Raw genomic sequence first — 25,461 nt, 5'->3', positions numbered from 1 at the left:
CTGCTCATTTCAATGTGACTTTTCTTGCATCAAGTTGAAATTTTTAGGATCTGTTCCACATTGTGCTTGGTATAACTTGGTTGCAAACCGTGTGTTTCCGAGAATGTAATAAATGTCACTTAGCAATTCTTTCCTGAGTTTTGGATTATTTTCCATGTTTGATATGAGAATAAAGAAATGGCATGTCATTTTTCAAATGTTTTATGTCAAAAGGCATTTGGAAGGAAATGTGATGTCATTCCTTTTAGACTGAGCTATGTAATTGAATTGTTCACTCCACAGAAACGTTACACAGCACCTAGAGGCAAACCTGCTTTTTTGCCTCAACAGACTGCAGTTTCTCTCAAAAGTCTGAATAAAAATAGAGCTGTTTATATGTAAAAGTCATTATCACATTCTTAATAGTGAGGGAGTATTAATTTTAAAATTAAATGCTAATATTGCATACAGATTTAATGGAAAAACCTTTAAATTTTATTGACTTAAGAATTCCTTATTCTGGAGAATTCTGCTGGTACTGACAAATATTCCAAAACTGTGGCAAAATGGAAGTAAATATTGAACATTAAACATACTGAACATAAATTTCAAGGATTCTATTCTGACTGTTCTTATGACATATTATCTGGATACATTGTCACAGCCAAATATGAATTGAAATAGAGAAAAGAAGCACAAGAGACACAACTCCAAGAGTAAAACAAAGAAAAAAGTGTTACTGATAACTGAAAAGCAAAGTTGTAAGAACCAATTTCCAATTATTGCTTTGATTTCACTGAGTGTAGTCAAACCCAGTTAACTTTTTTGGACTTGATTTAATTCATCGGGACATTGCTGTTTCTTCTCACTTGTACTTCTCAATACAGACTTCCATTATCTTTTTTAAGTCTTTGCTTAATATGAGGCAGTAGTATCAGTAAAACATTTTATTATAGCTTTGTGTTATAATGCTTTAACTATAACTTCTACAACTGTTATGCTGTTGTCAAAGGTTCAAAATTTATTGTGATTTTCATGCTCACAGGCAAAAGTGGTTTTAACATTGTGCAGAAGTTAGCAGTAAGATAATAGAGGCATGGTTTTCTCTAGATTAGGGCTTCATTTGGATGCAGCTGCAGTATGAGCCAAGGTTATTTGCTGGCTGCATGGTGTGAGATGTTGCTAGAAGTCAAAACTAATTTGTTTAAATTGCTTAAAGCTTAGAAGTTAATTATACAAGTTTATATCTAACAAACATTAAATAATAATTTGATCAAAGCTTTTACTTGGTTGTTCATAAGATGTTTTGTGGCCTAAGAATGGTTCTCTTATTGAACGTTTCCTCTTTTTTAAATGAAAAAATAAAAAGTAAAAGAAGCTGTTAAAGAATCACTCAAGAAATTAAGGGAGAAGCAGGAATCCAAGAAGGAGGAAAATGAAGAAGAAAGAAAGAAAACCAGGAAAGGAAAAGATGCTACTGATCGAAAGGACAAGAAAGCTGTTGATATGAATAAATTAAAGAAAGATTCTGACAAGGCTAAAAGAGACAGAGGAAAGGAAAAAGGCCTAGACAAAAGTGTAAAACCCAAGGAGACTACAAAAAAGTCAAGCAGTGAAAAGGATGGCACTGTTCAGGTGGGAAAAGTCAAAGAAACAAAAAAGATAGTTAAAAACCAATCCAAGGAAGACAAGAAAGAAAAGAAATAAACAGAGTTCCTCTTCTGCTAATGAGGAACAGACCTCAAGAATGAAAAATTCAGCATATTTATATGGATGTGGTAAATATGGCAATAAGAAAATAATGTTTTCTGGAAATAAGTGTGAACAAAGGCTATATATAATATTTTTTTAAAACTGTTCAGTGTGTACTGGTATTATAAACACAAAGCAGAAACATCTGCTGTGAAACTCAAGTATGTACATATGTTAATGTGCCTGGCTACCGGTGTGTGTTGAAAACATTCAGATTGATGCCAGTTACTTCAAGCCTACTCTAAATATGGGTTTAGATTTTTTTGCTTGTGGGGTTTTTTTTCCTTCCTTGTTTACTTGTATTTGCTTAATGTGGAGATGAAAGTCTAGTGTTCTATATGAAATGCAAGTTCAAAAGCAATATTAACAGGCTTATCTGGACACATGTAGTGGAAACTCACACATAAAATATTTCTATTTCACAGAAACAACCAAGAGGAGCATTAATGGACTCTAGTGTCATAGGAACTAAGCAAATAAATGTAACTTATTCTCTGCCAAACTTTTTCCCTGAGGGAACTACTTTTTTCCTGGGAAAACTATTTTATACACAAATAGTCAAACCAACTTGAGTGTTGCACTTGTTCATGAGACCCCAGGGTGTACTCAGCAAAATGTTCCAAGGTTTTTGTCTGTTGATCCCATGACAATGTTTCTGCCCTTCTTCCATTCCCTATTTATTTAATTATTTTATTTAGCTATCTTTGGGTTGGAAAACTTGATTCATTATCACTTTTTATTTAACTGTGTCCTGATTTTTTCCTAAGTTTGCCACCCTTTTGGTAATGAATACTGCTGAAAATTGATAAGTATTGTTGTATTCCAGTTACATTTAAAATGTGATATGCTACTGCTACTCTATTCTGGTTGAATTTGTTTAGAGAACAGCTTATGTATTTTTGCAACTATTATTTTCTTCAACACTTTTCAAGTTCATGATGTTTCTATAAGCAAGCTCTTGTGTTAGTTTACTCTTACAGCTTCTGTATTTTTAGCATCAAGGAAGGATTTATCTAGCAGTCTCAGAATAAATAAAGTTGCACAACATTTCTGCAGAGATATTAAAGAGATTTCAGAATATTATTGAATCTATGGTTGGTTTCAAGTTTATTTAGAAATAAATATTTTCTAAATAAATTTGAAAGCAAGTATATTGCAAGCAATTGCACAATATAATTACACAGGATTCAGAACAAAATTTGTAATGGAAGATTTATTCTTGATATACCGCAGCATTAGTTTCAAGAAAGCAAAACTAAGGAGTGAAATTGAGAATGAGTATATATATATTTATATATATATGCATGTGGATGGTAATGTAATATTGAAGTCCTGAAGGTTAATTCTGTTTGTGGTTTTGCTAAAATTTTGTGTATAACAGTTAGCAATACACTTATCTCAGCTGTTCCATACATATGTCTGCAACATCCTCTGATCCCTAGAGTTATAAGATGTGATAATAAGGTTAAAGATGATTTGGTTTGTTTTTTTTTTTTTGTAGAGAAAATGAAACGTTGTTCAAATAGTCATGAAAAATAGTTCTAATTAAAGCTGTAGAAAACAGTACAGTAGCTTAAGATTCTGGCTGTGATAATTAACAGAGATGATATGCTTAGGTATTTTCTAAATATTTATAAATGCATGAAGAGGGAGGGAAGAGATGTGCATTGTGAACATTATAGTACTTAGCAAAAAATATGAGAGAATGAAGATCTAATAAATGCACTTGCATAATGAACATTCTCTGTTAGGTTTTGGTGATGGCTTTGCTCTGGTAAGTGTTGAAATGTGTATTTGACCAGAGGAGCATTCAAATCACACTCTCAAGGATGGTGGCACAGTGGTATAGTGCACATGACTTTTTATTTTCTCCCATAATGTGACAGGACTTGTAACTGTGTGGGAGTGAAATTTGAAATTAATTGCTGTTCTGATTAACATATTATTGTATCTATGACCCAAAGTTTATCTGGTTCTGAAAAAGTTGGGTTGTTTTATTTTTTTCTTTCCAAAGAAAATTTTATTTGACCAGCACTCAAGGCTATATAGATAGCCACAAAATAAAGTATTTTTGCCCCAGAGATCTGTTGTGTTGTTGTATATCTCTATGAAATATTACTGTATTAAACTTAATGCAGCAAGTTACCACATAAGCTCAAAAAATGCACCAGACAAGTAAAAGCTAAGTGCAACATAGTTTTAATAAACAGAAGAGAGAAAATAATATCTTACAAAAAGCAAATGATGTAATATATTCCATACTTGACAGGATTGAATAGAAATCAGTGATAAATACAATAGATGTGTATAAAAAGCTTGAAGGTCAAGTTGAGAAATGTGTGAGTGAAACAAAGACACACTCTTGCTAGTTCCTTCTTTCCTGTTAAATACCCATAGTGCTTGTTGGGTGTGGAGTATTGGCTGTCTTTTGAAATGCTTTGAATTCATTTATTGTTCATGGAGCAGAGTAAGTGGTTGTCTGGAACTGGACATGTGGGTTATTGAGGATATGAATACTTACTTGAAGCAGTGTATGTGTAAGGGAACTGAGCTGTGTTTGTGAAAGCAAGGTGGCTGTTCCCATGCTTATGGATTCTGAAGTGTGAGAGAGTGGCTAATATGACTGACTGGTTTTGTCTTCATCCAAAGATGATTGTAGAAGGATGTAACTTCTTACTCTTGTAGCCATTAATATTCCTGCAGCAAAAGATGAATGTCTTAATAATATTTTTTTAATATTCTAGGTGGATGGTTTTTTAATGACAGAAGAAAATTGACCAAAAACCAAGTGTAAATTTGGCATTTTTCTTCTAGCTTTTGAATCCAAAGTGGTGGACTCTTAGTTACAGTACTTTTGGATACAGCCTAACTACTTACCTTTAAGTAGTTTAAATTTAAATAATATAAAAAGATAGACTTAATTCTGTTATCCTGTAACTTGAAATAAACACGTTTTTCTCACAATGCATAAAATAGTAACATCTCTCTAGTCTACAACAAATTTGGTTTGAGACACACTAGTCCAATTTGTATTGAGATATGTTTGACTCCAATAGAAATGTGGTAATTATTATTTTTTTAAATCGTACTTACTTTAAATATAATATTTATTCCACTTAACAGTTGCTTTTACAAGATTGCTAGTACTACAGGAGTATTCATCATAGTTTAGCCTCTGCTTTCTTACATACTATCTTTTCTATTGATTTCTGTGTATACAGCTGTTGAAAAACGAGTTTGCTTTGGGCAGTGTGTGTATGTGTGTTGAGAAGGGAGTCTTTTCTTAATTGACCTTGGATGTAGGATTATAGGTGAATGCAGTTTGGAAGGGACTTCAGGATATCCTTATTCCAACATCCTGCTCAAAACAGAGTCATTTCAGAGGAATGACCAGGTTGCTCTGGCCATTATCCAGTGTGGTCTTTGAAACCTCCAAGGTTTATGCACAACCTCTCTGTGCAGTCTTTTCCACTGATTTATCCATTGTGTGGATTATTTATCCATTATCCAGTGTGGTCTTTGAAACCTCCAAGGTTTATGCACAACCTCTCTGTGCAGTCTTTTCCACTGATTTCACTGCCCTTGTGGTGGGAGAGTGTGGATGTGTAATTTTTTTCTTATACCCAGTCTGAACTTCCTGTATAAGTCTTGCTTGAACCTTCCTAAAGGAGAGTTGAGAGGAGAATTAGTCTAATACCAACACATTCTTGAGCATATGGTGTCTTAAGATGTGACATGATCTATCACAGCTGTATCTTTATCTCCTGCCATGATGATGCTGTTGATCACTGCATTTATTGATTGCTCTATTTTCATTGTGTTTTGATCTAGAAAGACTCTGTGGTTTAGATAGTCAGGATCTTAGTGGTAAAATTCCATCAGTCATACTTTTTCTACACTCATTTAGTTGTCAAAACAAACTAATCTTAATCAGGTCTTCTAAGATGTAACATATGAATTTAAAATACCTCTTCTCATTCTGTGCAGCTTTTCATAAAGTTCAAATTAGTTCTTCATAGAACCTATAAAATTGATCATATGAAGCGCTTTTTGCCCAAATTGAAAACAGAGAGAAAAATTTGCTGCCTGTTTTTTTACTGGATACTGAATAGATGTTGAGAATACCATAGTCATTTGTTCAGTTACTTTGAAATAAAGGCAAGTGCTTAAATTTCTGTACCTTTTATCATCCTCATTGTATGTTTGTCTTCCAGACATCTTTTACTATCTGAATACTCTAGTCTTTGTATATATCACTGTGTATATTATGACAGCCCTATAACTGATTGTTTGAATGCATTTTTGGAGAGTGTAACATCAGTTAATTTAGTTGAAAGAACTTTCTTAGTTTATAGCTGAATCAGTTCAAAAAGGGCATAAAGTTAACTTTATAACTGAAAAATGCAGGCCTTAAAGAAAGATCTGTCCCAGCACAGCCAGCATCACCAGAATCTGAGGAGACTGTCCAGCCTGCTGAAAAGTCCTATGTCGAATCAGGTAAGACCTTTCATGAATCATAGGCGAAACAAAAGACATGATGCTTCCTTTGAATTATAATTCTGTGTCATTAACATGCAAACCCTTTTATAGATTTTGTTTTGCTTATCTGCTAAAGTTTATTTAACAGGAATCACTATTTATAACTTTGTATAAATCACTGACCATTAAAAGTGTAAAATTTCATGGTTACCATTGTAGCAGTATCACATCAGAATAACTTTCTGATGATATACGGTTGTGGTTTAAAGATACATTTCCAACTGTATATCCAACCAGAATAACAGCAGATTCTTCACCTTAAAGCAACCAAATAAAACCCCCTCAACAATCAACATAATAAGATAATAAAGTACTCCCTTTACTGCTAAAACCACTGTTAAAAAAAATTAAATATTTTTAAAGCCCTATACTATTAGTAGAATGTATTAGAATTAAGAGGGATTCAAGAAAAAATGTTTTACACGTCACATTTCACGTATGTGATTTGCATTAGTGTTATTCAGAGAGTACATGTTTTTTCCTGTTTATTGAAGAGGCTTACCCTGTGTGATGTTTAAGTGAGTCTAATACATAAACCTACAAATACAGAGCATATGGCCAGTGGAATCTATGGAATATAGGTTTTGTTTTAAAAGACTTTCATTACTTTTCTTGGGATATAATTTATAAAATATATTGAATGAGGTTATGGTTTCCTGGTTGTGGGGTTTTTCTGTTTGTTTTTTTGGGGTTTTTTTTGGTTTGTTTGGTGTTTTTTATGTGTGTGTGTTTTCTGTTTTTGTGGGATCGTTTTTTGTAACTGGTACCATTTTGGATCTTTATTTGAAAATGCAGCTGTTATCTGGTTTAGAGCTTTTTTTTTGTCAAATGTCAAATTGTAGGGTTTCTCAATGTTAATTTCAGGACATTCATATGAAGACAACACTTCATACAAATTCCTGGGCTTATGTGTTAGATGCCAATCACTTGTCCATGAAACCAGTTTGTGATTTCTCCTGGCAATTTGTAGCGGAATTGATATTGTAATGTTAATATCTATTTTCCCTGTTTATTAAGTCGATAAGACCCTACTTCTGCAACTCACATTTTGTTGTCAAATGTGACTTGCTAGTGCTGCTGCCTAAATTCTAGGAACATAATAGATGAAAGTGTTAGTAAATTAATTCCTTAGAAGCAAGTTCTTGGTTTGAATAGTTATCTGAAGTTGTTACTACCCCGGAACAAATGCATGTGCAAAAAATGCAGTGTAGATAATTTCTTCCAATTCATCTTCAGATGGATGAATCTGATGTGATTGTTGTAATACTTTCTATATTGGAGAGTATGCAAGACAAAATTCTTTTTCTAATTGTGTGAGTTGCAGAGGTTCACCAGGTCAGTCTCTAGGGAACTTTGTGAAAGGGATTAAGAACATTATGGAGCTTACTAAAAGCTGCAAGCTTTGAGTTAATGTTTAGGTTTTGCCTTTTGCACTTACCTTCACTGCAATTTGTAATCCTTTTAGAGCACAAGACTGCTGACGTAGAGTTGGAAGAGGAAATTCAATCTGTTCTTCATGAAGCTCTCCATTCCCAGCCTGGTAATGCATTAACACTTAGAAATTGCCAAAGAGTTTATAAATACTGCCACAGGCTAGAGGAATCTCAGAGTCTGGTTTTGGTATGCAGTTAAAGTACTTTTGCCTGCACAAAACATTCAAATCAGCTCATTTGTCATTTTCAAGAAAATTCAAAAAGTTCAGTCACCAAATCCTAAAACTGTGTCTTCTTATCCAGACTTGTTTGGCGGCAGTAGCTCAAATCAGTCATTTAACAAAAACTTCCTCAAAATACTGGATAGAGGGCAAGAATGGGTAGATCAGAGATGGCCTTTATTGTGAGCAAAGAAAGTCCTGGCAAGTTTGGTTTATAATGCTGGACTGTGTAGATAAGTCATCTGTCAATCCCCATTCCCATTGGAGACTAGCTGGAAAACACAAAGGGTGTACTGGAGACTGAATATTTGCTGGTAATAGAACATACCAAAGAAAATTTATTCACTAACAATCTGCATTATTGATTAGGAGAGAGACATGAAGATGAAAGTGTAAGTGACCAGTGGCAAGTAAAGGAAGAAATACATGGAGAAACTTTTGAAGCTCCTGCAACAGATGACATGCTCAGAGAATTTGAGAATGAAATACCAGACGCGTATGAGACACCAGACTCGGTTCAGAAAGGTATCTGAATGACTAAATACATTGAAAAATAAATTTACAAAAGCAAACCCAACCCAGACAAATGAAAATACATCTCATTAAAACCTGGACTTGTAATTTCTACTTAAAATATAGAGCCATAGCAAGTGTCAACTACAGCATTATTTAGCAAATAAATATATTTTAAGTCAAAATGGAGTATTTTAATGCTATGTGTTTTGGCATCCAGGTAACCATATATTATTAACTACTATTCTACCAGCTTTCAACAAAATTAATCTGTGCTCCAAATATGCATATATCTCCCCAATAGAGGAATGAATATAATCATATAGAATGGTTTTGAATGGTTTGGTTTAAAGATGTCCTAGTTCCAACCCTTCTGCCATTGAGGACACCTTTCATTAGACCAGGTTCCTCAAAGCCCCACCCAGACTGGCCTTGAACACTTCCTGGGCTGAAGCATCCAAAGCTTCTCTGGGCGACCTGTTCCAGTGCCTCACCACCCTCATAGTGAATAATTTTTTCTTTATATCCGATCTAAACCTGCCCCTTTTCAGTTTAAAGCCAAAACCCCTTGCATTATCACTACGTGCCCTTGTAAAACGTCTCTCTTCAGCTCCTTTGTAGGCCCCTTAAGATGCTGAAAGGCTGCAGTTAGGTCACCCCACAATGTTCTGTTCTCTAGGCTGAACCCCAGTTCTCAGACTTTTCTCACACCTCTGGAGAGGTGTTCCATGTCCGGTCTCTTATCTACCAGCACCCCCAAGTGCTTCTTGTCATGGCTGCTCGCAATCTGTTCATCTCCTATCAGTAATACCTGTATGGAGTCTGCTTCTGGACCTTTTGGTTTATTAAATGCAATTTTAAAGTTTATTAACCCAGTCTTTTCTAGACTTTATTCTCATTCTTCTTTCATTGAAATATGGCTCCCTAAGAAAATGTTATGCATTAACTATATTTAAGTCCTGCGGAGATGAAGATATTGTATAAAGATGACACTCATATCTTGTCACCTTGGGGCATTGACTGGATGATAAAAATTGTAGTGAAAATATTAAAGTGGCATCATATGATCTAAATCCAACTAGAGGAAAATTTTTCTGAATGCCTTTTATTTGTACTACTGAAAATTTTACCTATCTCTTAATACCTCTTGATACCTTTTGAAAAAACCCATGTTATGGATGTCATCTAAAAGTTTTGATTGCCGGAAGTGCACTGAGATTCTTTCTTCACAACCAAAGTAACTCTTCAGTCTGGGTGTGTGATACCTCCTTGTTTCTGTATCTCTTATTCATCCACAGCGCAAGTCAAAGTAGGAGACTAGAAGAGAAATTCAAATTCTGTTTACTTTAAATCTTTGCAATTAAGAAGGCAAAGTGAATATATTCTCCTTTCCTCCAGTTTAGTCAGAAATTTCTGGGGAGAGTCCTCTTATTTTGAGGAAATGTGTATAGAGTTTATTCATATATACACATTCTCAATATTGTATATAAAAAAAATGGTATTTTTTTTCAGTCTCTATACATATCTTGCTACCATTAGGAAAAAATTGCTTAGAATTTCAGCTTAGAAATATGACTGTTCTTACATAATATCTGTTAGGGGGTTTGTGGTGCTGTTTGTTGATTTTTAAAATGTTAAAATTTGTGCAAACATATTTGTTTCTCAGATGCTGATCCTATGGCAGATGATGTTGGAGCAGTGGAATCTGAACCATATGAAATTCCAGGTGTCATTTTGTTTTTCCATACTCAGTAATAATGGTTTTCTGCCTCAATGTAGCAAATTATATGAGAAAGAAAAATAGAAAAGGTTACCGGTTTAGGAATATATAATTTTGAATTCGGTTTTTTTTTTCTCCAATAACTAGTTCTTACTCTCTTGGAGAATTGTGCTTTGGGATGACTGTATCATACTTGCTATTGAAAGTCTTTATTACAAATAACAGGAGACAGGTATGGAAACTGCTTTCATTGGTGCAAAAACTTTTTATTTACTGTGTGTTTCTGACTGTTGTGTATGACTGGGGACTTGGTAGGCAAGTGATCTGTGGTTTTACAGTCTAAGAAAGTGAGAATGAGATTTATTGCTTATATTGTCTCTGTACAGTCTATAATACTAAGATTCTTCTAGGCTATTTTTCTTGGCATTAGGAGCATCCAGTTATTTGTAGTTTTCCTTCAGGACTGTTTGTTTCTGTGTGGCTGACTACTGTCAGAGAGTGAGTCAACACCAAGAACATAATTCTGAACTATCTTTGTTCTGTCTTTCTGCACACCTTAATGCATCTTGAAAGCTTTTTGAAATTTGGCTTGGACTAATCCCATTACCCTATAGTCATCTTCGTATTATGCTTGATGTCACGTACAATGGCATTAGCTCATCTTTCCCATTATGAAGAAGCATTAAATGGATATTGCAGTTTCTCTACTGTCTGATAAGTGTTTTCTTCAGGATTCTAACAGTGTTTTTTTTATAGTATGGGCAGTCTCTTGCATTGACATTAAAAATTGATTTATATTTGGACTAGTCTTATGTTTGATTCACTGTTAGCTCTGGACCTCACAATTGTATTTGATGTCACAGATGTGACAGAAGAATAGTTTTATTTGTTTGATGCAGCTAAAACTGTTTATTCCAAATGATGTGGGAGATTACTGGTTTAGAATCCAAGCTATTATACTTCCAAAGTAAAAGGATAAGTTACTTTATCTTCAGTACTGTGTTTTCTCAGATGTGTCATAGTGAGTATATTAACAGCATTGAAAAGAATTGTAGTTATAGAGGAAAATAATCCCCAAATTTAGCTAGGTAATGAAAGGAAGTAAATTGCTCTAAATCTGAGATGCCAGAAGTGAAGCACATATTTTGCAAGGTCAGTTTCTGGTTCATATCTTGTCTTCTATAGATCCATCACCAAGTGAGCCCCCTGCACATTAGTAAAGAAACTACTTTACAATTTTGAGAATAGAGGATGTTTGCATTTTTTATTAATATTAGAAACATTATTAAAAAATATTGATGGAGACTAATGGCACTTATTGCTCTAGTTTTGCTACAGAGAGCGTAGCAGAAGACTAAAAGAGAGAGTGGCCCAAGGCCTTCCGTTAGATTGCCATGTGTCAAGTTGCAAATGTCAGTTTATAAAGTTTTAGTTTTTCATTTTTCAACTAAGGAGCTACATTTAGCCATTGAAAGACTGATTATGGATACAAGTTAAAACAATGAAATATTAAACATATTTCCTGTTTTTAATTTCAAGATTTTTATTTGTTCATATTTAATTTACATCTTTAGATGAGTATGTTGCAGATTTGGAAGAGAGAGTAAGTGATCCAGACACTCCAGGTTTGTAAATTTTCATTACTTCAAATGATAATCACACTTTTTAAAATGTGCTACAAAGCAATGTGTCATATTGACTGTTTCATCAGTTTTATTTTCAAAGGATTTTTAGATAGTTTCAAGTAAGCCTGATTTTTAGGCCACTATGTTACCATTACATTTGTGAGCATAACACTCCATGAATTCAATCTACAAACTTACATAAATATTTTGTTCTGTCACGAGTTTCCCAGTCTAATCAATGGATTGATCATCCAACACCTGCTTATATTCCTAACTTTAGGCCTAAATACAAATATGCATAAACTTACTGTACTGTGTGTTTTATGGTGTAGTTCCTGGATGTGTTTTATAATTCAGCAGTCACTTTCAAATAAAGCACTGTAGTAAGTCAGTATGATTATTTCTGTTATTTTTGAGCTAAATATGTGACCTTTCTAAGTTCTCTTGTGTTATTTAGCTGTCACATGAAAATTCAGTTGGAATATAAAACATTAAATATTTCTATTTAAGGTGACTCTGAGGTACTGCCAGAAGATGCTATGGAACATTACACAGGTACAGTCCAAAGTCTTCTTTCTTTCTATTAAAAGTTCATTGAATTTTGGCCCCAAACCAAGACAGTCACACACACAAAAATACCTCCCCAAAACAAACAAACAAACAAAACAAACCACAAAACCACACAACACCCAAGACTTTGGTGCTTCTAGATAGCATTTTTTCAGTATGTAAATTAAAAATGTAGACATAATAACTTTGAGGAAATTATGCTAAAACCTACATGAGTACTACTACTCTGTAATGTCAGCCAAATGGGCAGAATAATATTTTGAAGGTTGAATTTTCAGGGGAATGAATATTGGAATTTTAAATTGTATAGAAATGTTCTTGTGATAAAAAAGAATTTAAACTTGCCAGAGATGTTGCAGTTAGTGTGATGTCAAGAAGAAAGTAGTATCTCTAAAATTTTTTTTAAAAGCAAGTAAGCCATAACAAGTAGATGCCAAAATTACACTGTAGAAGTTAGCTATATATAGAAATGATTTATAGATACTTCAATTCCAAACTATAGGTATTTTTTAGATGGCTTCATGAACTGTATAAGAAAGCCTGCTGATATTGCTTTTTTTTTTTAAGTCTATCTTCTTATGCCAGAAAATCAATCAGTTTTTTTTACAGGATCTTTTAGAAATTTTCACCTTTGCACTCTTACTAACTTATTACAGTATGAACTACTATAGTTTCAAATATTTTTTTTGGTCTGAAAAAACTTGACACTATATTGCATTATTTGTTGCATCTTTATTTTCTTAAAATTCCATGAATTTTCCTACTAATTTTCTTTTTCTTTAAACAGAGGATAGAGCTCATGAAGATTATAGTGAAGACCAAGGTATGACAACTTCTATATTTAGTAAAATTGCAGTATCAAAATGTTTCATTAATATGCAAGTGGAATTAGTTTTAAAATTTCCTATGCTGTCACATTACTTTGCAAGTTCTCACTTAAGGTTTTGGGTTGTTGTCTGTTCAAACCCCCTGTGTTTGTAATCAATCAATCAATCAATCTTTTAACACTGGTTCATGTGTAGAGTATGCATATGCATTATATTCCCATATTGGTCCTCTTTGCCATACTTTGTGCCTATGTGGAATAAGAATGTTGAAGGCTTTGCATACCCTTTTCCTTGTGAAACCCTGGCCAGGTCAGCTGTGGTTTATTGCATCTGTTTAACTCAATATCACCATGTCATCTTGTCTGCCATTACCAGTTCTTTGGGAATTACTCTTTTTTAGTGTGATTTGGTTGATGATTTGCTAATGATTACTGAGACCAAATCAAAAAGTAAACAAGAAGAATAGCAGTCACAGCCTTGAAACAAAGGTGTGTGGTTGTGGCTCCTGCTGTGATATCCTTCTGGAGACTACCATACTTCAGAATAGTTAAACATATCTTTGTTTATTGTTTATTTCCCATGTTTGTGTAACCTGAGCAAAGGACAGCGTTTCTTAACTTCCAAATACTTGCAACAGAAAACTTTGAGGTTCATTCTTTGTTATCAGGAGGTAAATTCCAACATCCGTCTTTGGGATAGAAGTCAAAATTCCACTGAAAGACTTTCAGTGGCCCAAGGATGTATTTAGCCCTTAGCCTGTGTCTTTCTCAGTCTGCAGAAGATAATTATTTGCCTCAGTTATGGTGCCTGTGACAAAATGTCTCAGCATTAATAGAATAGAAAAGCAAGAGACTCTAGGTTTTTCCCAGGGCTTAATTTTTACTTGCCTTTCTAGGTGATAGTTATTTTATGATCAGTTCCTAATCAAGAATCACTTCTCTTGCTTCTCACACCTAGATATGAAGAAGTGCAACTTCTAATCTTTCCTTTTCATGTTCCTTCGTATGTAGGGGTAACACGAACAGAAAATGCTTCCGTGTCCTTGTGAGGAGACATTTCTATCTGCTTTTTGACTAAGTTGATCAGGAAGGTTACAAAGTAAATTGCATCAGCTTTTTTTAAAATCAGTTCCAACAGCATTTCATATTCTGCAGTCTCTTCTGGCACCCCAGCACAATAACAGTGAATCACTGTATTTTGTGAGTCATTCATGTGCTTCAGAAAGCAGTGGTTTCATGTACAGTTGCCTCTCTGTGCTGCAATGAGAGTTTTAAATAGTATCAGATAAATCCCTCTACTCTTTCTTTATTCTTGCCAGTCCTCTGATTAGGATGATAAGGAGAATAGAAACTTCCATTGTTTTCCTCAAAAGGAAATTCTAAGGTAGCATGTGACTGTCAAAAAAATTATTATTCTTGGCTATTAAATTGTCAGGCTTCTTTATGCAGTAACGTATTCCCACAGTTCAACATAAGCCATGGAAAACTGCTTTTCTCTTGAAAAAAGTTCTCATTTTCACAACATAATTTTACTTTGCTTTCAAGTTCCACCTTGAAGACATTCTGGTTGTGAGAGAAAACACAATGCGTCCTTTTGTACTATTTAGAGGAATTTCATTTCAGAGCTGCAGACTGGAGCAGTGTAGAAGAAAAAGACCAGTCAGATGAGGCTCCCTTTCTGTCACACACCGTTTTTTCCTTCTGAGTTCAGTCTATGGAGTTTCAGGGCATGTTCGTGTTCATATGCTAGACACCATTTTAGCAGTTGTACCTATTTTTCATCCCTGTTGTCTCTAGGCCCATCTTTCTTGTACCTTTTGACATGGTTTTGGTTGGATTGAAAGTGAAACAGATTTACCTTGTTCATGGAGAAGAGCAATTATGGCACAGTTTTTCTAAAGTCAAAGAACAGTTGGAGGCCAATGTGGAGATCTGAAATTCTTTATCTCAAATGTAAAGCTTGTGGTTTTGCCATGGGCTCCAAAACTGCAGTAGAATTCCACAAGAAGATTCACATTAAAGCCTTTATATGCAATTGTCTGTGAAATCAACAGAAGTATAAGCTTTGGGTCATTGTATCTTCCCCATCTATATTGCATTTGTTTCCCCTCTTCTGGCAGGACCCTCTGGTGAAATATTTTTCCCAATCCTGGTGCTTTCTAGAGTTCTCAAAGCTGAAGGCAGTGCAAGGTGATTGTTGGCCAGAGCAGTCCAGTTTCTTTTGTGACTCTTGCTTTGTGTGGCTTGGTTCTTAATTCAGATCAGGAGCTGCTCTAATAGGATTGCTGTAATTGCATCACTGAGGTTATTGCTAAAGCTAAAAATTCTTTAGTTGAAATAAGTGCCCACAGTGGAGTGTGTAAATGGATTGATCGTAGAACTTGGAATACAAGAACTCAGTTACTGTACATAACTTTCAGTAGTTTTATGAAGAATTTCCTACAGTTCATCACCAGGAAAGTAGAGAAAGAAAGCAAGTTTGAGATTTTCATTAGAAATAAAGGGTTCTTGATGTTTTTTTAAGGATATTCTGTAAGATCTTTCTAAGGTGCGTAGGGAGAGCCATGTGACCATTAGAACCATGTAAGATACAACAATAGTATTAAGGTGGGAGGGTTGTTTGGTTTTTTACAAATGTTATGTAAATAACCTTTTTAAGATGAGGATTAGTACCTGTTAGATAATGAAATTATCCAAAACACTGAATGAACTTTGAACTTGTTTAGTTCTAAAATTTTCAGTAAGTGTATATTGAAAATTCAGACAATGGATAACATTTTGTCTATTTTCAGACATTATTTAAAATTAAATATTGAATATTCTTAACCTATTTCTTCTTTGGAATTACAAAAATTAGATGGACTGTATGCAAAGATTAATAATGTGGGAGAATCGTAACAACTGTGCAGAATGATAGAGTTATTTTTGTAATTATTTTCAACATTTCATCTGTGTGGTAGAAAGTCTTGAAATTTCAGCAATATGTACACATATAGTATTTTTTTTAATGTAGAATTTCTAGTACAAGCTTCTGAAAGAGCTCATATATCTATTCAGGCCCCCAAACTAGGGAAGGTTTTTTAAGGAGTTTGCATTTATCATTAATGAAAGGAACTGGATGTTTAACAACCAAATTTTTAGGATACTTTGTGCATATCAGCCACTGTATTTTTTTCTTTCCTTTCAGAACCCAAACATGAAAAGCAAACTGAGACTCAAGATACAGGTATACACCTATATACCTATATAAATATTTTAGGCAAATTAGCATAAAAATTGTAAACTTAATCTTGCTGTTTATATATATTGAAGTACATAATCTGTGTGACCTTCAGTCAAGACATTGTCAGTTATGGCAAAGGTTCATTACAGTCTGTATTGTTCTAAACTTAGATTTTTAACTACGAACTTAGAAACTTTGTTTTAATATGCCGTCCTTGAGGATTCATCTTTAAGGTCTCAAGTGACACAAAGTGGGGTATCTGAGGCTTTTAATGGACAGCTGGACCACAGTAATCACAGACACTCAGCCTACTTCTTGTGATGAGCCTTGCTCATAATCTTGCAACCAGTGTGTAAGGTCATTCAAAATGTACAGGCTGTCAGTACTAGCTCTGCTTTGATGCAGACTTCTTGCTGGTGCATGTCTCATTAGTAGAAGCAATTACAAATTATTTGTCTGCAGTATTCTCGCTGCAGTATTCTATACGCTTTGTTGTCTTGAAGTGCCAGCTCTTTTGAGAGTCATCTCAGACAACTGACTGAAAAAACCCACAGTCATTTAGTTTAGAAGGAAGTCAAGAAGTTCTCTACTGTAAATAAATTGTGTCTGTTTTGTCACCTTTGTTATCATAATTTTAAGAGGACAGCAAAATGAATTAAAAGGTGCCATATTAAGAGAAAACAAAAAGAACTTATTTTTTCTGTAGAATCCGTAATTCAAATTGTAGAATTTCTTTGTTGTCCTTCAAGAAGGAAGTTAGGACTCACAAATGAATTGCATGTTTATCCAAATAAAAACTTTTAAAGTTTATAGGTTTGCAGGTTTTTTGGTTGGTTTTCACTATGTCTAGTGGATGGAGTTGATGCTGTAAAAGATGAAAGTGGGAGTACTTGAATGTATTTAGAAAGAGTAAGGAGAGGTTTTAAAATTTCAGTTATTGTGTCATAGTCCAAACAACAATTTGGTTGTTGAAAAGGTACAATTTTGAAATAACTAGCTGATGAATAGAACAGTTATTTAGTGAAACAGGGAACAGTATTTAAGATGTATTTTTTTCCCCTGGAATTCATCAAAGTATCTGTTTGTTAATAGCAGGTAAACATGTCTATGTGCTAGCTACATGTTCTTTTGTGTAGCATGTAAGTTCCATCACTTGAGGGCTTGATTTCATTATTGCTCTGAATTGAATGTTTTCTTAGCTGTTGAGGACCTTCCAAAGGAGGTGAATGAAGCCACAGGGCCAGGCATATATTTTGTAATTGTGATCTTAATGTTTTGATGAAATGTATACATTTGAAAATTAGATGTTTAAAAAAATAGCAAGCTGATTATACACTTTTTCCTTTTTATACTTATAGAGGAAATTAATGAGGATTTTGATATTGCTAAAGACCTCTCAGGTATGAAATTTTATAGTTTATAAAAACTTTTTTTCTTCCATTTATATTGGTTAATATAATTAAAAAACAAACAAATGAAAAACACAGCAGAGTATAGAATCGTGGAACACTTTGGGTTGGAAGGGATATTTAAAGATCATCTGGTTCAATCCCTCTGCCATGTCCAGGGACATCTTTCTTTAGTCAACTTGCTCAAAGCTCTGTGCAGCCTGACTTTAAACAGTTCTTCCAGGGGTGGGGCATCCACTACTGCTCTGGGCACCTGTTCCAGTGTCTTACTACACTCATCATAAAAATTTTGCTTCTTATGTCCAATCTCTATCTACTGTCTTTCACTTTAAAATCCAATGCTACAGGCATCAGTAAAAAATTTCTGCCTTTCTTACAAGATCCCTTATTGAAAGGCTGCAATAAGGTCTCGCTGGAGTCTTCTCTTCTCCAGGCTGAACAAGCCCAAGTCTCTCAGCCTGCCTTCCTAGGAGAATTGCTCCAGCCCTCTGATCATCTTCATGGACCTCATCTGAACCTGTTCTAACAGGTCCATGCCTGTCCTCTACTAAAAACTCCAGAGCTGGATGCAGCACTCCACGGGGGGTGTCATGAGAGACACCTCTTTAGGTGCAGCCATGGATGCAGTTGGCCTTCTGGGCTGGGGGTGCACACTTTTGGCTCATGTCCAGTGTTTTATCCACCAGAATACCCAAGTCATTCTCCACAGGGGTGCTCTCAATCCCTTCTTCCCCCAATGTTTATTGATACTGGAGGTTGCCCTGACCCTGGTGCAGGACCTTGTACTTGGCCTTTTTGAACCTCATGACATTCTTAAGAAGAACTTACTCTGTTGCTCAAACTGGAGCTCTGTGGTAATTTCCCACATTGCTGCTCAGAAAGATTACATTGTAAATTTTTGTTTGCTGTATTGTTCTTGAGGAATTTTAAATGAGTACTGTGTGAAATGTAATTTAAAGATACGCTCTAAGAAGTTAAAAATCTTGTTAAAGCAGTTTTTCTCAAACATGATGTTGATTGAGTCAGCAAAGTGATCTAAGCAGTTTAGCCTGAGCACTGTGTGTAGGATTTGATGCTATATTTATTTTGATTTTCTATTTGAAAAATGCATTCTTGTATAATTAAAAGGGGTAACATACATTGTTTCACTCAAACAACAATTGTAAAATCCTTCTGGTGTGTGCAACAGAAGTCCTACTTCTAGTAGCTAAACTTTTGGATGTGAAATGCATTCAGTACCCTATTTCCTACTCTTCAGTTAACCAAATTGGTTAGTTTATAATTTAAGCCTTCCTTTTTGTTTGATACTAATTCGATTGTGTGGCTGCTGGGAAATAAAAACAAAATTATGGATGTAATGTGAATAACTTTCAACACTCATTTTCTGTCTAGGAGTAGAAAGTAAGCAAACAGAAGATGATATGGCCATTGAACCAGAGGAATCAGGTTTGTATATTGTGTTTTCCATGCTTTTGCTACTTAAAAAAATTAATAATCGAGAATGTTAAATATTATGGAATACAATTCTATGCTGCAATAAAAATGCATTCATAACTTTTTCTGCAGCTGTTTTGTTTTGAGGACAAACACATCTGTGTTTTTGGAATCTAGCATCTTGGGATTTTTAATGACAATATTCAATGGCTTAGAAAGCACTCTTCAGTTTTAGAAGTTTCTTGAACTGGGAGCACTGGGAGAGTGCTCCCAGTTCAGAAAAACTTATATTGATAAAAATTACTATATTTGGCCATATGATGGAACTAAAAATTTCTTTTCCATGCTCTGTTTTCCACCAGCCGGTCAGGAGTGCGTACTCAGAGAAGAGGGTATATGTAAGGAATAAAGTGGAATGTCCCACCCAGCTTTGAGCTCTTTGTTTATGGGCTTCCCAAATCAGAGAATGTATTTCCCTCTCTTCAATTCTTCCTATTATCTACAGCCAGCATCCTGGCTATTGGGAGGTTTTTTCTAGTGAGCCTGACTCCCTCCAAGCATGAGCAGGGACTGTGTGCAGCCTTCAGTCTATTAGCAGTAATAGCACTAAGTGATGTGTGACATGTCTAATTTAAACATACATATGGAAATAAAAGTAATTGAATTTTGAAGTCAAGTATTTCACAGTTACAGCTGGGAACATAATAGGTATATATGGATGTTTTCTACGCCCATACTGTAGTAGCATGTGAAACTGTGGAATATGTGTGCTTTGGATAATATAGTTTCAGAACTTTGAAGTATCATTTTTGAAATTGCGCAATCCTACAATATGCTCACTGGCCTACTTAAGTATGAGTCTTTCCCTTGGAAAAATTCAACTGAGGAAGAAGTTTGCATCCCACTTCTGCAAAAGTAGTATTACAGAGCAGTCTTGATAGGTCACTACTTGGAGTATAAGTGAAAAAAAAAGAGGCTTTTTGTAAATATTTAGGGATCAGTCCAGTTTGAATTATTTTTACGTTTTTTATTTACAGAAAAACCTGCTAAAGCTGAAGATTATTCAAATGATGTTCAAGTGGGTAAGTCAATCTTGGGTGCCTGGTTTTTTTTCCTAAAAAAATGAAGCTGTAGCTACATGGAAATTAGTAATCAAGTTACTTTGTGGAGAGGCATGAAAGGATACCATTATTGTCAAAGTTGCTTTAGTTGGTTTAGAAGCAATAATTTTTCTGTTGTACTTGATAAATTCCAATGGTAGTTACTGGGTTGTATGAAAGCATTCCAAATAAACTGAGTAGTTTTAATTTAAAACTTAATTTTTAATGATTTCAGATAGAGTGGAATACTTTTGAAAGGGAAACACCACAATTTCAGGTCTCGATATGTGTATGCTTCCTCTCCAGAGCAAGTATTGTGGATGATGATAGTGTTACTTCTCTGTGTGTCAGTTGGATCTATTGGAGTCTGACTGTGGCACATTCTTTAGGCACTGATCTGGAGACAGGGACTGTTTTGTCATGCCATCACATTTTTCTTGGCATAACTTTTTAAGAACAAGAGCACTTCCAGTTCTTCCATCTGTTGCCTGACAGTAGTAGACATAGCTTTTGCCAAAACCATTTTAGAGTAGTTAAGTGGCTTCTAAATTCAAGGACTGCATATTGTTACATTTCTTGGAGTTAACTATTACAGTTTGCTGATTTGTTAGTTGTAGCAAACTAGTTGTGTTGGGTGAAACAGTTGCACCTCAGGGCATCAGAGAAATGGCAATCCAAGACCTTTAACATCTGTATTTTTGTTCTGTGCTGATTAGCCTGACCACCTTTCTGGTTAGTTAATCTTTGTACTATGCAGGTCTTACAAGATGTGGTACCCAGAGAGTTCTGGGTTGGTGTTTTTTTTTTTTCCTTGCAGTATTTGTGTTTGGTTCTTAGTCATGCCAAAAGTAGCCAGAGAAGTGAAAAAAACACAGGAGGCCTTTTGTGGTTGTCCAGGACAGATTGTTTTAGTTCATGTTTGAATTTGTATGCTGAACCAGAGCTGAGGTGGTTTGAAATGCGCTCACATTGGTGCATAACTGTGTTGTCTACAAGGTCTTTCCAACCTGTTTATCACAACAGCCACATGGTGTGTTGAAATATTTCAACCCATAGCTGTTAATTAATAGATGCATTAGCTGAAAATGTTTTGTTTCATGATGGGTATGAAGTATTCTTAACCAAAGCTTATGATCAGTATAGGAACAAACAGTACTTATCTTTGACAGCATGGGCAAGAAGTTCAGCAAAGGTAGTCTTCACTCTGCTTGTTGTGCATTAAGTTGGAGGAACTGGAGAAGAGGAAAAGATGTTTGCTCTCAGAAAAGATTGCTGTTTAAAGTTAAAATAACAAAAAGGGACAGACAGAACTATTACAAAATTTCAACAGTAGATAATTCTACCACACAATGTCAGTTGAGGATACTGAAATGATTTCTTGACTTACACATACTATTTTAAAATTAAATTCAGAATAGAAGTGCCAAATTGAAATATTGGGGGTTTGGACCATATTTCTATCAGTTTTTGTGTTGTAATTTATGGCTCAGTCTTGCAGCAGTAAATTAATTTTCCTACCTTCGCAAAAAAAAAAAATCTTAGGTGTTTTATATAGTAGTGGTGGATTTTGAAATATGCCATTTTGAATCATAGCATCATTTAGGTTGGAAAAGACCCTAAAGTCAAGTCTGGCTATAGACCTAACACTGCCAAGTCCACCATTAAACCATGTCCCCAAATGTCACATCTGCACATCCTTTAAATACCTCCAGGGTGGGAACTCCACCTCTTCCTTGGGCAGCCTGTTCCATTGCTTGACCACCCTTTTGGGGAAGAAATTCTTCCTCACACCCAATCTAAACCTCCCCTGGTGCAACTCAAGGCTGCTTCCTTGAACTATCTCTTGCTACTTGGCAGAAGAGACTGACTGTCACCTGGCTACAACCTCATTTCAGATATTTATGGAGAGCGATAAGGTTCCTCCTGAGCCTCCTTTACTCCAGACTGAACAACCCCAGCTCCCTCAGCTGCTCCTTATGAGACTTGTGCTCCAGACCCTCCACCAGCTCTGTCCTTGGCTGGACATGCTTCAGCACCTCAGTGTCCTTCTTGCAGTGGGGGGCCCAAATCCAAACACAGAATTCGAGATACAGCCTCACCAGTGCTGAGTAGAGGGGAATGATCACTCCTTTAATTGCAGATGTATTTGCAAATAAGATGGTGGAATTGAACCTAGTTATCCACTCTCCTTTTGTTGTATTGTGATGCTAAGAGACTCCTTGCCATTTTCAAACACTGTTAGAATGAGAAAGAGCTTGTTCTACTTTGAAATGGTATGTATTTCTGAATAAATCTTTTAGATTTTTTTTTCTTACCTGTGGTTGTTTTCAAAATTAGTGTAACACACCACTGAAATCACAAGAGTATCTTGATGTCTATCCTGGCATATCTTTTAGAAACACATAGTAGCAGCAGCACTAGAAGAAATTAATTGTCAGGGGCCTTCACAGGGAAAAAGTGAGTGAATCAATCAAAATGTGTTTTAAAGACAGTTATTAAAGATGTAAGTAATTATTAGAGGTAGTACAATGTACATGATCCTTTGTTTAGGAACTAGAAAATGAAAATAATTTGATCAGCACAAAATCTGAGCCTGCACTAACTTAAGAATCCTTATAATTTGTGTAGTTGTGTGGGAACCACTCGAAAGGCAGAAGAACCAGTATTTCTAACTTTTTCTAATAATTTTATTGCTTCAGCACATAAAGTAAAATTCAAGTAGCATCATGGGAAACTGACAAAAGAAACATAGGACATAAACTACTGGCAACGAATAAAATTTTCATTAAATTATTGGTTCTTCCTGCTCTTAAGTATATTTGCTTGTCTTTTTTGGATGTGAATATTTCAGTTTGAAAGCAAGATTACTCTCAAATTTTCCTCTGAGATTATGACATTCATGTTTACCAGGTTTTTCTGTTTTAGTATCTTCTTTGTGATAGAGGATTCAGTATGCGGGATTTTGTTGTCAGAAGTCTATCTTTTTTGTTTATGTGATTTAATTTCATCAGTTGTTCAAAGCTAATATTTCCTGTTCTTTAAGCAGTAATAAACATAACTTCAGGCAGTGTAAAATAAATTCAGAAATGTCACTATACATTCCTTATTCTTCAGTAGTTTAAATTCGTGCAACTGCGTTTGAAGCATGGTGGCACCAGTTTTTATCAGGTTTGGAGCAGTTGTTTGGTTTTTTGGAAAGAAAATGGGAGATAGCTCAGGGGTTGAATTTAGCTGTGAGGAACATTTTCACATCACCAGGGAAGAGACTGGGTGTGGGATTTGAGTATGCTGGAGTGCAAGTCAAAAGTTTCTTGCTGACTTCAGGTCACATCACAAAAAGGTCATACTAGTCAAGTACATCTTTAGGTATCTGTAAGTACTGTTTTCCAGTTCTCTGAGTTTACTTCTGGAATTATTGCCAGTGTTCTTTTCCAGATGTAGGCTTCTTTAGCTGCAGTTATAATCTGCATTTTTATAAACTAATGGACTTGGGTGGTATGATAAACTAGCTTGAAATATTACTGATACAGGTTTTCTGGCTAATCCTGCTTTACATTGGCACATAAATTGCAGTGGTTGTGATAGTGGTTGTGGTACTTGTTGGACACATATTTTAAGGGAGACATTGCAGGTTTAGGGGATACCATTACTCTCTGTATTTGGATTTTGATCCCTCTTGTACGTGTTTAGATTTAAAATATCTACGAGTTGTTCCACTCCTCCCCTTCACCTTGTATCCTTGACGTTTTTATAACCCTACATTTATTTTACCAGCTGCTGAAATGCCTTATGTGTGGAGAAGTTTCCACTTTAGCACTTTGGCCCTTCCTCATTCCCTGGCTCCTCTTTTCTGGTTGTCTTTGATTTTAACAAATAAAACCCAAAATCAAACCAACACAAAAAAACAAACTAAAACCAAAATCTAAATGTTTAAAAGGAATTGTGGCATGGCCTAGAGATCCTTTACAAGGTAAATGAAGTGCCATATGGTAATAAAAAATTTACTGCCTAGAAAAATATTTAAAAGTTTGTTTCCCACCTTATACAGCAACTTTGTATATATTCATTAAGGTAGCTCTTAGTAATTATAGCTTTTTCATATTAACTAGTCTGATACAAAGTTGCATTTTTTAGCATTTAAGCTTTTTTTGTTGTTGTTTTAGAGGAAGTTGTGTTTTGGTTGGTCCTTTAATATAGATTTCCCCTTATTTTTTCAGATACTTAAAGCTTCAAAAGAAAAGTCCCTACATCAGGAGGACCAGTCCTAACCATACGCTACAAAAGGGGAGCAGATGGTTGTAATAGACCTTATGATGTAATTACCAAGCAGTTCAGGGTTTGGGGAATGAACACTAAGATGTTGTAAATGGGTTTTAGCCAACTGTCATTTTAGTAAGCATTTTTAACACTTGGATGTTTAGTTTACATTCCTGTCTGATTTTTTTTTTCCCTTGGTCAAGTTTAATGAATTCATTATTTTTCTTCTGTGTTTGTGACAGTTACAACTTAGAGCTGCATTTCATGTACTGTTTAAGCAATTGTTAATATTCTATTTATAACGTAGCAGCAAGTACATTTTTTTCAGATTTTAATATATATCTTTTGTTGTGGATTCATACAGTATGTACAGAGCAGTTTGGTCAAATGAAACATATGATGTTATGAATTTTTAAATATTTCGTAACTGCTGATATAGCATACAGCCTAATTGCATTTTATTAAAAAAACACTAATCGGGCACACACTATGCTGTGAAGTTTGACTTCTATCTCTTTGCACTGATGTTATGTCAACAGTTAACTACATGAATTTCAGGTGATTTTAAAATACCCTAACAAGATATGAAATGTGTGTTTAATACTAGTAAAAAGCCAGATTACAAAATTACAGTTTTCAAAAACCCTTTATGTATGAATTAGCACTTTTTATTTATGCCCATTTGATTTTTCAAGGAAAAATGTCTAGAGACTAGATGCTAGCCTGGCAGGGAGTCAGTGGAGATTGCAACAAGATTGATTTGCTGGAATCAGGTTGAATTCAATAAAATTATTCCATTTTGCTTTGCCTACCAATATAATGATCTCAAAGCTGGCTTTAATAGGCTTTATGTTCAGTAA

General features: G+C 34.9%; 1 protein-coding gene across 5 annotated transcripts in view; it reads left to right on the top strand.

Moving 5' to 3' along the window:
• Positions 1 to 25,223, top strand: part of LOC116452147 (aspartyl/asparaginyl beta-hydroxylase-like) — a 58,962-nt gene extending 33,739 nt beyond the window's left edge. For 3 of the 5 annotated variants that reach the window (XM_032126344.1, XM_032126334.1, XM_032126350.1), the window contains 12 exons: positions 6,139 to 6,228; positions 7,736 to 7,810; positions 8,294 to 8,449; positions 10,104 to 10,163; positions 11,732 to 11,782; positions 12,293 to 12,337; positions 13,140 to 13,175; positions 16,366 to 16,404; positions 17,760 to 17,801; positions 19,203 to 19,256; positions 20,282 to 20,326; positions 24,562 to 25,223. In XM_032126344.1, the coding sequence (XP_031982235.1) occupies positions 6,139 to 6,228; positions 7,736 to 7,810; positions 8,294 to 8,449; positions 10,104 to 10,163; positions 11,732 to 11,782; positions 12,293 to 12,337; positions 13,140 to 13,175; positions 16,366 to 16,404; positions 17,760 to 17,801; positions 19,203 to 19,256; positions 20,282 to 20,326; positions 24,562 to 24,569 (701 nt within the window). In that variant the 3' untranslated portion in view covers positions 24,570 to 25,223. Of the gene's footprint in view, positions 1 to 1,348; positions 3,813 to 6,138; positions 6,229 to 7,735; positions 7,811 to 8,293; positions 8,450 to 10,103; positions 10,164 to 11,731; positions 11,783 to 12,292; positions 12,338 to 13,139; positions 13,176 to 16,365; positions 16,405 to 17,759; positions 17,802 to 19,202; positions 19,257 to 20,281; positions 20,327 to 24,561 lie in introns of those variants that run through there. The other 2 variants (XM_032126357.1, XM_032126362.1) reach the window with 1 other exon arrangement.
• The last annotated feature ends 238 nt before the right edge of the window (positions 25,224 to 25,461 follow it).

The sequence above is a fragment of the Corvus moneduloides genome, chromosome 1, assembly GCF_009650955.1.
Source record: "Corvus moneduloides isolate bCorMon1 chromosome 1, bCorMon1.pri, whole genome shotgun sequence".
NCBI classification, from domain to species: domain Eukaryota; kingdom Metazoa; phylum Chordata; class Aves; order Passeriformes; family Corvidae; genus Corvus; species Corvus moneduloides.
The sequence above is the reverse complement of the archived record's forward strand: the minus strand, read 5'-3'. Positions and strand labels throughout refer to the sequence as shown.